This window comes from Coenobita brevimanus, chromosome 96 (genome assembly GCF_032717465.1).
Source record: "Coenobita brevimanus isolate Jiangsu-jjx chromosome 96, ASM3271746v2, whole genome shotgun sequence".
In the NCBI taxonomy this organism is placed as follows: Eukaryota; Metazoa; Arthropoda; class Malacostraca; order Decapoda; family Coenobitidae; genus Coenobita; species Coenobita brevimanus.
The window spans coordinates 18,719,911-18,733,272 of NC_137049.1; the positions used below are offsets into that span (position 1 = coordinate 18,719,911).

At 40.5% G+C, this 13,362-nt stretch overlaps 1 protein-coding gene across 1 annotated transcript; it reads left to right on the forward strand.

The window, feature by feature from the left end:
* Positions 1–521: 521 nt before the first annotated feature.
* LOC145413480 (uncharacterized) lies at positions 522–7,401 on the forward strand. Its single transcript, XM_080283176.1, is given in 7 exon segments — positions 522–606; positions 877–1,085; positions 2,142–2,221; positions 2,566–2,663; positions 6,279–6,325; positions 6,328–6,462; positions 6,751–7,401. Coding segments are annotated over 7 exon segments (1,140 nt in total). The 3' UTR covers positions 7,237–7,401.
* Positions 7,402–13,362: the final 5,961 nt, after the last annotated feature.

The window sequence follows — 13,362 nt, forward strand, 5'->3', positions numbered from 1 at the left end:
GTCGCCTTAAAAAGACAGCATTACAATGGGGTTTATATTGTTGGATGTAATAGGCGGTCATCGAACAGTAATGTCTGGGGTTAGCTAGAGTGAAAATAACCAAATCTAGTGTAACTTTCTCAGCCTGATGTAAACGAATGAACGTCAACCAAGCACCGGAAGAAAGGGGTACGAGTTTGATACGTGGGAGGTATCGGCAGACAGCCTTGATAATTTATTTTTGTAAAGGTATACAGAGTACTTACTGGATACAACAAAAGATGGGTCTTGCCAAGCACCTCCTTTAGCAAATACAATTTCATACAGGCAGTGGCTCTATGAATTCGTGAGTGTAGTCGTACGCCCTTTAGCAAATATTAGCTGTTTTTTGTGTAAAGATACAGTGTTTCTTTCTCAGTCTTTTGCCTAAGTTGGTTTAGTGAATTTGAACCAGATTCTTGAAAGCCCTTTACCGGTATTTTAAAAAGAATAGAAATGAACGACAAGTGCTAGCACCGAAATCTCTCTTGGTCTCAAAAAGGATGTACACAAACGTGGCGGCGTTTACTGTGGGGCTGGTGTTGGCCTTTTCTTCATATTCCTTAGCCACTGATCACCACGATCACGGTAAGGTAGATAACAATCTTCAGTTTGGCCAGTGCATTGCATTGCCGCTTGTTCTGTCCGTGATGAAGAATAGTTAAACCTCGTATCCCCATACTTGACGAGAGGAATATGTTCTGATAGCACTGCCTTTTGCAGATTAGTAAGATTTATCGTATTGCAAGTTTTGAGTTGAAACCTAATCATCTCTGAAAGTGTGACTGTTTTATGATTCTGAAATTTCCACGTGCATTCATTTTGTAGGATATTCAAGAGAATCTCTTCCCTTTGCAGACCACATTCTTTGCCGAAAGTGTGGAGCAGAACTGACTGAAAATTCATTGGAAAACTTTGTCAACATCAGCAGCCCTCAGTCAGAATCAACACAGCAGCTGTCAGTCCTGGGCCATTCTCACCTGCTGGTTCAGAAGCTACGGAATCCAGCTGACGTGACCTTTGACCTTGTTACTGTCAAAAAGTCGGGTTGCTCTGGAGTTGGTGAAGTGAGTATGACCTTTTTTTTTTTTTTTTTTAATGGATCATTATGTAACTGTTTTTATATTCATCAGTCTGTCTACAACCAGTTCTCCTTATCCTGGAAGTGGTGGTTGTTATAACCAAACTGAAACTTAACTAATTAATCACTATTCTGGCCGAGATTCAATTGCAGGCCCTTGCATTTCATATGCGTGCACCTTACCAGTGAGTTAAAGAGAGGATCCCTACTTTGCCTTTAAGCAGTGCAGGCTTTTATAGACCCCAATCCATGGTCACAGTGATCACAAACAGATTACCGGTACCTCATGTTACCCTTTCCTCTGCCATGTAGCTGCTCTCTCTTCAGGTGACACCCTCCTCTCCCCCTCCTCCTTTCCACCCCTTCCACTGTAACATTCATGAGAATAGTAGTGTATTTCTGGTCATATTAGGTCAGGGAATATGAAAAGAATCTATAAGGAAAGTTTTTCTAAGAAAGTGTAATCATGGAGTTGGGAAGAAATGATTGAATATCAGCAAGAAAATAGCAGTTAGGCTTAAGAAACTGGGCAGGTACGTAAACTTAAAAAGGAGAAAGCCACCAAATCCAGTGGGTGGCTGCTGTCACTCCAGACATAAGAGGGAAGTCCTGAAATGAGGCTACAAGCATGGTAATTAGCACAGCAGTTAATACTCATATGTAGGAAACTAAGCCACAAGAAAATGGAGTCAAAGTTCTAGCTGAGACTCCCACATTGTTACAAATGTTAATACACATCTCAGATTTCTTTTCTTCCAACACTTTCCAGTAACTTTTAGGAAATAATTAGCTAGTTGTCTCTTGGTTAGCTCCCAGCCCTTAGAAAACATCAGCTGTATTGTTGCCAACCACAGTATCATGTTTCTATAAGAGGTAGCTTGGTGTCAGTTGATTTGATAGAGCCGTATTCAGCACTCAGGTATACCAGAAGTAGGGTGTTTTATGTTTTCTTTGTAGTGGTTTAATTAAAAAAGATGGAAGGATCTTTTGTCCTGTAATGGACCAAAACTGGATGACGATGATGGTGATTTTTGTTTTGCAGTGGTATGGTGATCACAGCTGGTTCCCTGGGTACCTGTGGAAAGTTTGCGTGTGTCCTCGCTGCCTTGCACACCTCGGCTGGTGAATCTCGCAAGATTTTATTCTTGTTGGCTCAGGACACTTTCTACCACCTCTTTCTTAGGAGTTTTTCTTAAATATAACACCTCAATATTGCTTTTATATCTTTGTACCATTGACGGAATGTCCATATTACTTGGATGATAATATTAACCATAGACAGAAAAAAGTCTGTAATGAGGTGGTGCTAGGGAGCCTCCTTAACCAGTAAAACTGATAATTTGCAATTCATTGGGATGATCTTTAAAACTGTAATGGTTTGCGTCTGTTTATTCTGCATACTATTTTTGGGATAGTGTAATGTTATATATAGTTGATAGCATCAGGTTTCTCCTTTTTGTTTTCAGGATATTTGAGCCAGCAGGAAAAGCAAGCAGTGCTCACTTTAAGGCCTCAGCAGAAGGGTTTTATGGGCTTATTCTTGAGAAACTGATCACTGAAAAATGTAAGTTAATATGAAGTTTGTCAGATACCATATTTATTCTTGTTGAGGATTTGTGAGAAAGTGAGGTACTGGTATGGATATTGAGGAAGGCATAAATATATGCATTATTTAAGCAGCAGAAAGACCTTACCAATTCAATTCATATTCCTCCTGTTTGTTTTCTATATTTTTCTGACTATTTTCAGCGTGGTAAATTACTTTTTCCTGCTGAAAAATCCCCCCTCCCCACTAGTATCATCACATTCCTTAAGCTGTACCAATGATTGTTTATTTCCAGCGTAATGGAAGAAACTTACTTAACGTACCCTAAGGTGGATTTTGTTTCCCAGTTTCCCAACTGGATGTTAGGTTAGGTTAGGTCAGGTTAAATTAGGCTGTTAGGTGTGGTACAGTTAAGCCAGGTTAAGTTAGGTTTAGTTAAGCTCTTAGGTTAGGACAGTCCTTTCCTCCATTACCCCGACAAATCAAATGGATTGTCACAGAAGAATAGCTAAAAACAATGGGGAAACAAATTTTACTAGAAATGTTTATTTACCACCCTAGAAATAATCAGAAAAATACAACAGACTGTCAGGAAGAAGAACTGATTTAGTAAGGTGCTTCTGGTGCATAAAGTAAAGCATATGTTTACTGAGGAAGGTAAGGAATTAACAAGGGACTCAGATGGATAGATGAAATTGTATGAAGATGCACACGACAAAGGCTGTACCATCTTTTTATTTTTAAGTTCCAGTAGGCAGTGGAATAACTCTGTTGTTTGAAGGGGCGCATCCAGGAATTTTCTAAGGGGGGGCCCGTAGTGAGGTGAGGTCAGGTAATCCGATAACTACAGGGAGGTCATATGCAGGTTTAGAGTCAGAGAGTTGCTGGCTCATGTGTTACTCTTTGTTTGTACTTGCCAATTTTTCATGTTTTGCTGTTATTGAAATAAATACAGTAACCCCTCCAATATCCGGATCAATAGAGCCATAGGCAGGTCCGGATAGTGGTCCTGTCCGGATATTGGGCCCCAGCTTATGGACTGTACTTATGGACCCTAACTCTGAAAAACACCTATACAACTCCCTCTGGACATGCATTGCACCTATTTAAGACCCAAATCACACCAATAAGGGACATAAAAGACTGAAATAAATGCAAAAGAACCATAAAATGAGGTTTTAGAGGTGAGTTTATACAATATTAAACATTCTGGGTACTTACAAGTCCCTTGCTCTTGGACTGGTTTGAACTGCCAGTTTGCAGTGCACAGTTAATCCTCTGCACTCTAAATTCTAATTTCTTAACACTGCACAACACTGTAAATTCCCGTGTGTTCTAGTGGCAAGGTATAGCACTTTATTCACTGTTTATTCACAAAAAACAAGCACCTGTGGCTTGCACTGTTATGAGTATCTGCTCTCCATCGGAGTTAAGCTGTGACTGTTGATGTTGGTGGGGTAACAGAGTTGCCAGATCGCAACAGCCACATTACCAATCTCCTCAACTTTCATTGTCAAATATAACTTTTCATTACCAAATTCGTAAAGCTAGCATATATTCTTCACTAATTATATATACAAGTGGAAATACATGTAATCACTCTACTTATAACTAACACCATGTTGATTATTTTCACACTATGTAGGGTAGCAGATTAATCAGAGAGAGCAAACAATCCACCATCTCCATCCTGTGTATCCTCATACATGTGAAAAATCCATTTGGTAATGCATTATTCTAATTCATTACCAAACGAATTTTTCATTACCAAATTGGCCCACACTTGGTAATGAAAAATACCAAATGGCAACCTGACAGGGGAGGGGGGAGGGGGAGGAAGGAAAGGGTGAAGGGACCATGGTGTAACAGCTGTTTGGCGCCAGGCGGGAATTTCAAATTATGGGAGGGAAAAAAGTCAGATTTTTTTTCGAATTTTTTGCGGTTTTTGGCCCATTTTGGGAATATTGGATCCCAGGAGGATTATGTCCGGTTAGTGGGGATGTTCGGATATTGGGCGTTCGGATATTAGAGGGATTACTGCATATATAAATTTTTAAAGGACCCAGAGAGCTAAGGGGGGGCCCAGGCCCCCCCCCCGGGTGCACCCCTGGTAGCGGATTCTGAAAGGTGTCTGGGATACGAGAAAATCTGCGAGAACTTTTGCGATGTGCATACGAGGTTTTGACAAGTGGTATTCTGGAGAGTGTTGTGCGACAATCTAAAGACCAACACCAGGTTGCACCAGGGCAAGTGTTGGCCAATCAAGGAGTGGAAGGTTTCTCTATTTAAACCTGAGTAACCAATCACAGTACACTGGAGTATGACGTCATTGTGGTAGCAGACGATGTTTCCACACCGCCAGTCATAATTTCCAAGACAGTATTGAAGCAGTGGAAGACCACCAAAATATTATGTACAGAAGGGCAGTGAACTTCTCAGAGGAAGAAATAAGTGCGCTGATTCATAATTTTTTCGACATTGTGTCATGTAGGCTATCACCATATTTTAGATGAGTTTCTTCTTAACACTGACTTATTTAATCGAATTTTTGTGAACATTATATCAATAGGCTATAATCTGTTTGTAGTAAAGGCAATATTGGCCGACAATGCTAGTTTTACCACATATGTCGAAGTAGTACTTGCTCCGTTATAGTATTCTGGCATCGTCTCCGACGGTCTGCTGCCACTTGTACTTATTATTTTTTGAAAAACCGCAACAGTTGTATGCACTTAAGGATTAATTGATGCATGATTTAATTCTGAGGATTTGAGGGATGTTTGAGCTACAACATTTGTAAAAATAGAGGAGTTATAAGGCTTACGATGTACTTAGGGCTGCCCCTCTCATGGCGCAACTCTACGAGGAGAATTGACAATGCCGCATAGGGTTTGCGCTCATTTTCTAGGGCTCCAGAATATGCACTTAAGTGAAAAGTTGCTCTTACTCCCAAAGATGGTGGATTTGCGAGGATTTTTGAGCTTTCAGAATCCGCCCCCTGGTTGTTTGTGAATCACTTAATTTCTTCAGCCCAATGATGAATCGTCTATTTTTACTATTATCAAATCATTCTGTTCAGGATATGTGATTTCCACAAAACTGAAAAGGTTAATGAGAGCTATATTTGAATCCCTAGTTTGTATAGTCTCTAATAATGTGATGATAATTGTCTGAAAGCAGCAGTAATAGACTGAGAAGGATGACACCAGATTCAAGGTGTTTAAAGGAAAAAAATAAAGTTACATATGGGTGGCTTTTCCTTGTGAGATAGAGATAAGATTTCAAAGGCTTGGATGATTTGTATGAAAGACTGTCTGGCCCATTTCACTGGGTACTTCATTTGCCAGATTTTCTACATTTGTGCTTTTTTTTTTTTTTTTTTTTTTTTTTAACCTTCAAAAGCTGTCATTGCACTGAAGATGCTAAGACCACCCAGTGCGAATGTGGAAATTTTTTTTGTGATAATGGTGACAACATGGCGTTAGCAGATGGCACCGTATGTATGAATTTTATGGTACATCATTTTTTATTTATGTGTGCTGTATATCTGTCTAGTTTCAGAGTATAACTTTGGAAGATTGTGTGTAAAGGCATTATATTTTTCATTTACCTGGTACTTGTATTTCTGTGTAGTTTCAGATTCACTGGTGATAGGGTTGTATCAGCGGCAGCAGTACTAACAATGGCGAGTGTCGTGCTGGGTGGTGGTAGTGATAATGACAATGAGGAGATGGTGGTGCCAGACTTGGAGCTTTTGGCACAGTTGGAAGAGGAGTTCAAACATCGCTACACCCAGGATGACACTGAGTTCATGCAGGTGTGATACTAGATGCACATAAATATCTGAAATGGACCTGACTGAACAGTACACATGCCATACTTATGTGGTCAGTTTTTAAATTACATTATTAACATTTAGCCTATGTTATATGAAATGGGTGTGGTATCCATAATTTACTTTGTCATAATAAATAAATAATTTTTGTTTAACTGGAACTGCTTTGCAGTTTAGCACCCTTTTTTTTAAAGATGGAGGTACTTTATAATGATGTACAACTTTTCTGTAATTTTTTTGCAATTAACATTTTTATTCTTACATTTTCAGCATCACAACAAGCCTCGGCCATCACCGCCAATATTGCCGCCAGAGAGGAATGATCGCAACCGTAATCGAGGGGGCTACCGGGCTGGCAGAAGAAACTATGATCAATATGGAAGAGGAGGGCAGCATGGTGGGGACAGGAGGGAGTATGGTGGAGAGAGAAGGGAATATGGCAGAGAGAGGAGGGGCTATGGGGGAGAAAAGAGGGATTATCGAGGGGAGAGGAGGGACTATGGTGGACAAAGGAGAGATTATGAAGGAGAGAGGAGAGATTATGGTGGAGAAAGGAGGGATTATGGAGGAGGGAGGAGGGATTATGGAGGAGAGATGAGGGACTTTGGTGGAGAAAAGAGGGATTATGGTGGAGAGAGGAGGGACACTGGTGGAGAAAGGAGCGATTATGGAGGAGAGAGGAGGGACTATGGTGGAGAGAGTAGGGATGTTAGTGGGGGAACGAAGAGGGATTACGATGGTGGGGAGAGGAGGTAGTGTTATAAAATTGTGTGGTATATGGCATTAATTTGAAGGTAGAGGAAATTTGGAAGGGGCATCAAGCTGGGGAGTGACTTCAAATTGAAAGGGTTAGTTATAGCCTCACTGAACCCTCTTTATTTTAGGAGTTATTTTTTAGTTCCCCCCCAGTTTACAGTTGGAATTGTATGTAAAAAGTTGTAATAGTTTAAAAGTCATCCCTTTCTTATAACAAAGACTTACTGTATTCAGAAAAGTAGTTATCACATGCTGTAAGGTAACTTGTGTGATAAGGCATTTTGTCTTTAATTACGTGTAGTCTAGTGAGTTAAGGCAGTCTCATAAGTGGCAGTTGAATTTTCTTGTTCTCATAATGCTGCTCTGGAGGAAAGCTACAATTAATTCATTTTCATTGTTTTGACTGAGTCGCCTAATCCCAGGCCTCTGTGTTCCTAATAGGGCAGTACTGGGTTGGATGTTGGATGGATAGGGGATAAAGAAGGGAAGACTATGCTGGATCATCCTCATTTTCAACCTGTTATGCACTTATAATCAGGTGGGTAGGATCCAGAATTAGGATAAAGAAGCCTCAGAAGTAGAAATATCACAGTCCTGCCCTTATCATAATCATTATCATCATCCTAACCTCTTTTTCCCACTGAAAGATGGGATGAGATATGGTATTAAGGGAAGAAAACAGTGATAGTGTGAATTAGCATTAGCATGCATAGTTTAATGAACCATTCTTTCACTCACCATTCAAGTCTCCGGAATCCCAGTTCTTGAGTGATATGTTTCATAATACCTACTGTAAATTATGCTTGGCTGGAGTTCACTCAAGAAGAATTTAACTCTTTCAACCTGATGATTTGAACTCCTTGAATCTAGTGATGTATTTCTTAGTTTCATTTTGTTACTTACAGAGAGTTAAAATTGGTTTAGGAGAGACTTTCTGAACAGAGTGAGTTAGATATAACCATCATTAATCCCTCCATGACAAGGGGATCTCTGTTAAGCAGAAGGGGCGCGGTAGCTCAGAGGTAGAGCGTCGAGCTCGTGATTGGGAGGTCGCAAGTTCGAGCCTCTCACGGGCCACTGTTGCTGGGAGTGGTAGCGCGCTCCTGTAACCTAGCGGGGCTATATGGCCGTAGTTGCCTAGCTCAGGGATGATTAAATGTTAATCTGTTAAGCAGAATAATACTGTCAACAGATAAAAGAATTTAAAAAAAAAAAAAGCATCACCAGATTTTATGCAGCAGGCCTAGAGACCCCTTGGCCTTGGGTTTAAGGGTTACTGTATATTTGGTATCTGAACAGTACACAGATATGAAGCATGTAAGTGTGAATGGTTGTGCCTATGTTGTGGAGTCAGGATTCCAAGGGATTGAATTGTTTGTGAATATGGCCCATTTAATTGGACATGCTCTTGTTAGTCTTCTCTGTCAGATTATTTATTGCTCTTTGGACCTCACCGTATCCTGAGGTAGGATTGAAATAATGGAGATACATTTTATTTTATTTATTTTATTTACACACTTTTTTGGGGACCAGATAGCTTCCCATATTGAAGTAAAATTGCATGATAGTAAAAAAAAATAAATTCCTAACCTGTCCTTGCCATCTTCAATATGTTAATAATTTTGTACACTGAGACCAGGGTACAGTATTTTTGTCAACAGAATGAAATAATTTGGTAGTAGCTAAAATTAACTCCTAAAGGTGTCAGTTATCCTTTGGGGGTTACTTTTCACTGATTGACTAAACTGATGTGAATGGCTATGTAAGGTATCTAGCTACCAATAAAATTTGGTGTTGACGTACCTGGATATGTACTATATATAGTTATGGTACGTACTATGTGTTATATGGGTAAGCTTCTGTGTATTTTGAGATAGAATACAGTGATGGATTAAGTAGAAGGAAGTCAAACATGTTCCATTCAGTCTGTGTTCTGCAGTGTCTGATTCCATTAACTGATTAGCTTTTACTTTGCAAGAATGTCATTTAAAATATTTTAAATACAGTATCAGTCTGCATGATACAGGTAAATATGCATTAATATTTTTTTGTTTTGTTTTTTCATCAGTAATAGTTAACTGCTCATGTAATAATGGGAAACACTGTTAGGTTGATGATGCGTACCTGCTGGGTATTTGTACTGTATGTATATGACATTTTAATTTTTTTCAGAAGGATTTTTTTTTTTTCCAGGATTTAAAACTGTGTCAAGATATCTTTTGAATGGAAAATAAAAGGTATTTTTCCAAGAGATATGAAATTGTCTGTGTTATTTTTGTTGATCAACCCCAGTCTGCCTGGCCAACAGCCATCCCTGCAATGAACCAATATTCCCTTGCAGTTGACAGTGCCTCACTGTGGCGAGGTGCAGGAATGTGGTTTGGCGTCTTGGTGAATGCTGCATTTGTTTTGCTCCACCCAGTTAACAAGGGCACCCATAGTAGGTTTGACATAACCCTGTTATCTAGTTATATGGTTCCTATCCAACATTGTAAATGATTTGTAACTTTATTGCTATTATTATTATTATTATTATTATTATTTTTGGATGGATGGACGGATTATTATTATTATTTTTTTTTTACCCACTGGCTTGAATGAAGCCCAGTAAAAAGTAAGGTAAAGATGGGGGCAGACGCCATGAAACACTTACACAGTGTAGATCTCTGTAGCATGTGCCTTTGAGCCTGGGGCAGGTTATTCACCCAATATCCTGGGATACAAAGCCACTAAATCATCCAGGTTACTTCAGTTACCTCCCCTAGGCACTGCCAATAACCGTATTTCACCTAGCAACCCACAGAGGGTGGATGGACACTTGAGTTGAGTAATGCCAGCTGCCTGCACCACAATTAGAACCCTGATGCTAATGGGCTGACAACTTTGCAGTCAGCAAAGCTGATCACTCAGCCACTGTGGCATTATTATTATTTTTTTCATAAAGCTCAGTAGTATTCAGAAAATCCTCTATCTTTTACCCAGATCATACTCCTTTATACTGTGCAAGGATGCTTTAAATGATGATGTCATTAAGTCCATCATCATCATCATCATCATCCAGACCTCCTTTCCCACCCTAAGGCATGGGGAGGAGTAGGAATATCCAGACAGCTTAAGGTTGCCCAGTTCAATGGGTCACACTTCCATTCACTCATCATTCAAGCCCACGGAATCCTGGCTCCATTAGATAGGCCAAAAAATTTTCACTACGTTCTACGTTCTGTGGCTTCACATATACCTATTTGATAGAGTCAGTCTAAACACTGTCACATTAAAAGGGATGCCCGATCCCTGGTTACGCGCTTCTCTGCACAAAATTCAGCCAGCTCGGTCTCTTGTCAGTCTCTTAGTCTCACTAACTTCCATACCTCTCTTCCTCACACATTCATCCCTCTCCATCTTTTTCTCAGCCTACCGTGCCTCGTCCCTCCTTCAAACTCACTCAGATATACCTTTTTAATCACTCTATTGTCATCCATTCTCTTCACATGACCAAACCATCTCTGTAAACCCTCTTCAATTCTGGTGTCCACAAACTTCCCCACACCGCATCATTCACGAATCACGTTATTCCATATCCTATCCACTCTCTGTACTTCACATACATTCCTCAGCAGTCCCATCTCCACTGCTCTCACTCTTGACTTTTCAATTTCATGCCCCACCATAGTCTCACATCCATAAGTTAAAGTTGGCACTTATACTCCTTCATGTAAGCCTCCCTCAATTGCAACACTCAAGCCTTTGTTTTCCACTTCTTTTGCACATTTCATTTCTTTTCTGTCTTTGTACCCAGGTATTTAAACTCTCTCACCAATTCCAATCTCCCTCCATTCACTGTGACATCACACTGGGAGTGACCTTCTCTCTCAGTAACCATCACTTCACTCTTTCCTACATTTACTCTCAAAGCACGATGCTTACAGATATCTACAAACCTCTGCACTACTCTGTCAAGTTCTTGTCCAGGTATTTGCAAGTAGCACTGTATCATCGGCATACAACAAATTTGAGATACTCCATTCATCACCATTCATTACCAACGTCATCCCTCTCTCCATTACTCGTGTTATTACTTCTCTCATCACCTTATCCATATATATATTGAACAACCACGGTGACATCACACAACCTTGTCGCAAGCCCACACCGATCGTGAACCAGTCACTTAGCTGCCCATTTACCCTAACACATGCCTCTCTACCATCATAAAAACTCTTAACTCCTTAAACGCGGATCGTCTCTTTTGTGACGCTCGGCAAAAAGGACATAACGGCAGATCGTCGCATTTGTGATTCTAGTAAATTTTGAATAACCGCGGGCAAGCAGGCTCCAGCTGGTATTGTCTATCAGTACCACCACCTTTTAGCTACAATTAGCATACTGTACCTTTGTACTACTGACCTCAGTTGTTGCCAAGTATCGCGTTTTTCCCCCGTCCCCCCCCCCACGGCCCGGCCAGCCTGGCTGTGATACATGGCAGTGCTCTGAGTGCTCAGAACTGTAAATCTGCGCTCTCCTCTCACAAGCAGTTTATGCTAATAGGAAACGCTTGTTTCCCCAGTTGTAACACTAGCTTTTTTTCTCACGGTTTGCCCCTGTTTAGCGTCAGTTTACCGCAAGCTTTCAAAGTGACATTATGGCGAGTTCTAGCTCTTCCAAGTCAGTGCAAGCGGCTGACAGGAATGAGAATAAAGTGGCGGGCGTAAGGCAGAATAAAAAGCGCGCCGTGGTGATCTTTTGGGAAGTAATATGATTGAAAATAATGTAGTATACATGTTTTTAGCTGTGAAAATGGAAATGTTTGTTGAGTGACGGGAAGACCGCCGCCGCGGTGCATGTCGGCCGTACGCTCCGTTGATTATAGCCTTATTTTCAGTGCTTATTGTACAAATACGGATTCCAAACTACCTTTACGTTGTAGTATAAAGTTTACTGTGGCAGAATGAGGCTGTGGTAGAGGGGAAACCGGGTTACTGGAGGTGTGAAAGTGAAGATTTGGTTACCCAACTTTGCAAGTCTCCACAAGTCCTTGGGTAGTCCACGAAGGCTCAACACCTGTCTCTGGAGAAAGCTGAATGTAAGTACTATCTGCCATACCAAGTATAATGTTCTAGGGTTAATCTCTGATTTTTGGCTAATATTTTCCTACAGGTACTCAGACCGCGATACAACCCCGCCACTCAGGGGGAGTCGACTGTTCACGGCCGCGTTTAAGGGGTTAATGGCACCAAGCAGCTTAACATCTACACTGTACTTCAGCAAAACCTTCCACAGTCCTTGGTCTGCTTTGTTGTATGCTTTATCCAGATCCATAAATGCCATAAATACCTTGTAGTCCTTCTTACACGCCTTCCCCACTATCTGTGAGGATCAAATACTGTATTTGCAGTAAGGTCTTACTGCAAATATTCGATCCACACATCCTCTGCCGCTCCTAGTCACTCACTAGGACTTCTGATCTCTCTCTTACTTTCTCTACAATAATTCTTCCATATACTTTCCCTACAATACTTAATAGACTTATGCCAAAATATTTCTTGCACTCACTTCGCTCACCTTTATTTTTGTACGGGGTACAATCACTGCCTATTTCCACTCTACAGGCACAGTTTCACTCATCCATGCCTTCTTACACATATCCAACAAGTATTTCATTGCGTTCTCTCTGCTACACTTAATCATCTCTGCATGCACCTCATCAACCTTAGCTGCTTTCCCATTTGTCAGCTGCTTCTCAGCATTCTTCACCTCTGCGAGTGTCATGTTTCCTGGCACTGCATTCCTTCTCTGTACACCCCCAGAACCAATGATGTTAACAGTCACTTTGCTGTCTCCATTCCCATTCATCAGACTTTCAAAATATTCTTTCCATCTGGTCCTTCCTTCATCCTCGTGGGTTAATAATCTACCACTTATATCCTTCACATTTCCACATTTCTTTCCACTGTCACTTCTACATTTATGTACCTCTTTCCAGAATAACTTCCTATTTTCAGAGTAATTTGCATTCATTTTTCTTCCTAGATCATTTACCTCCTTCTTTTTCCTCTTCACTAGTCTCTTTATGTGTTTCTTGATCTCAATATAATAATATCTTATTTCAACTAAGCCTCTGTCCTGTAT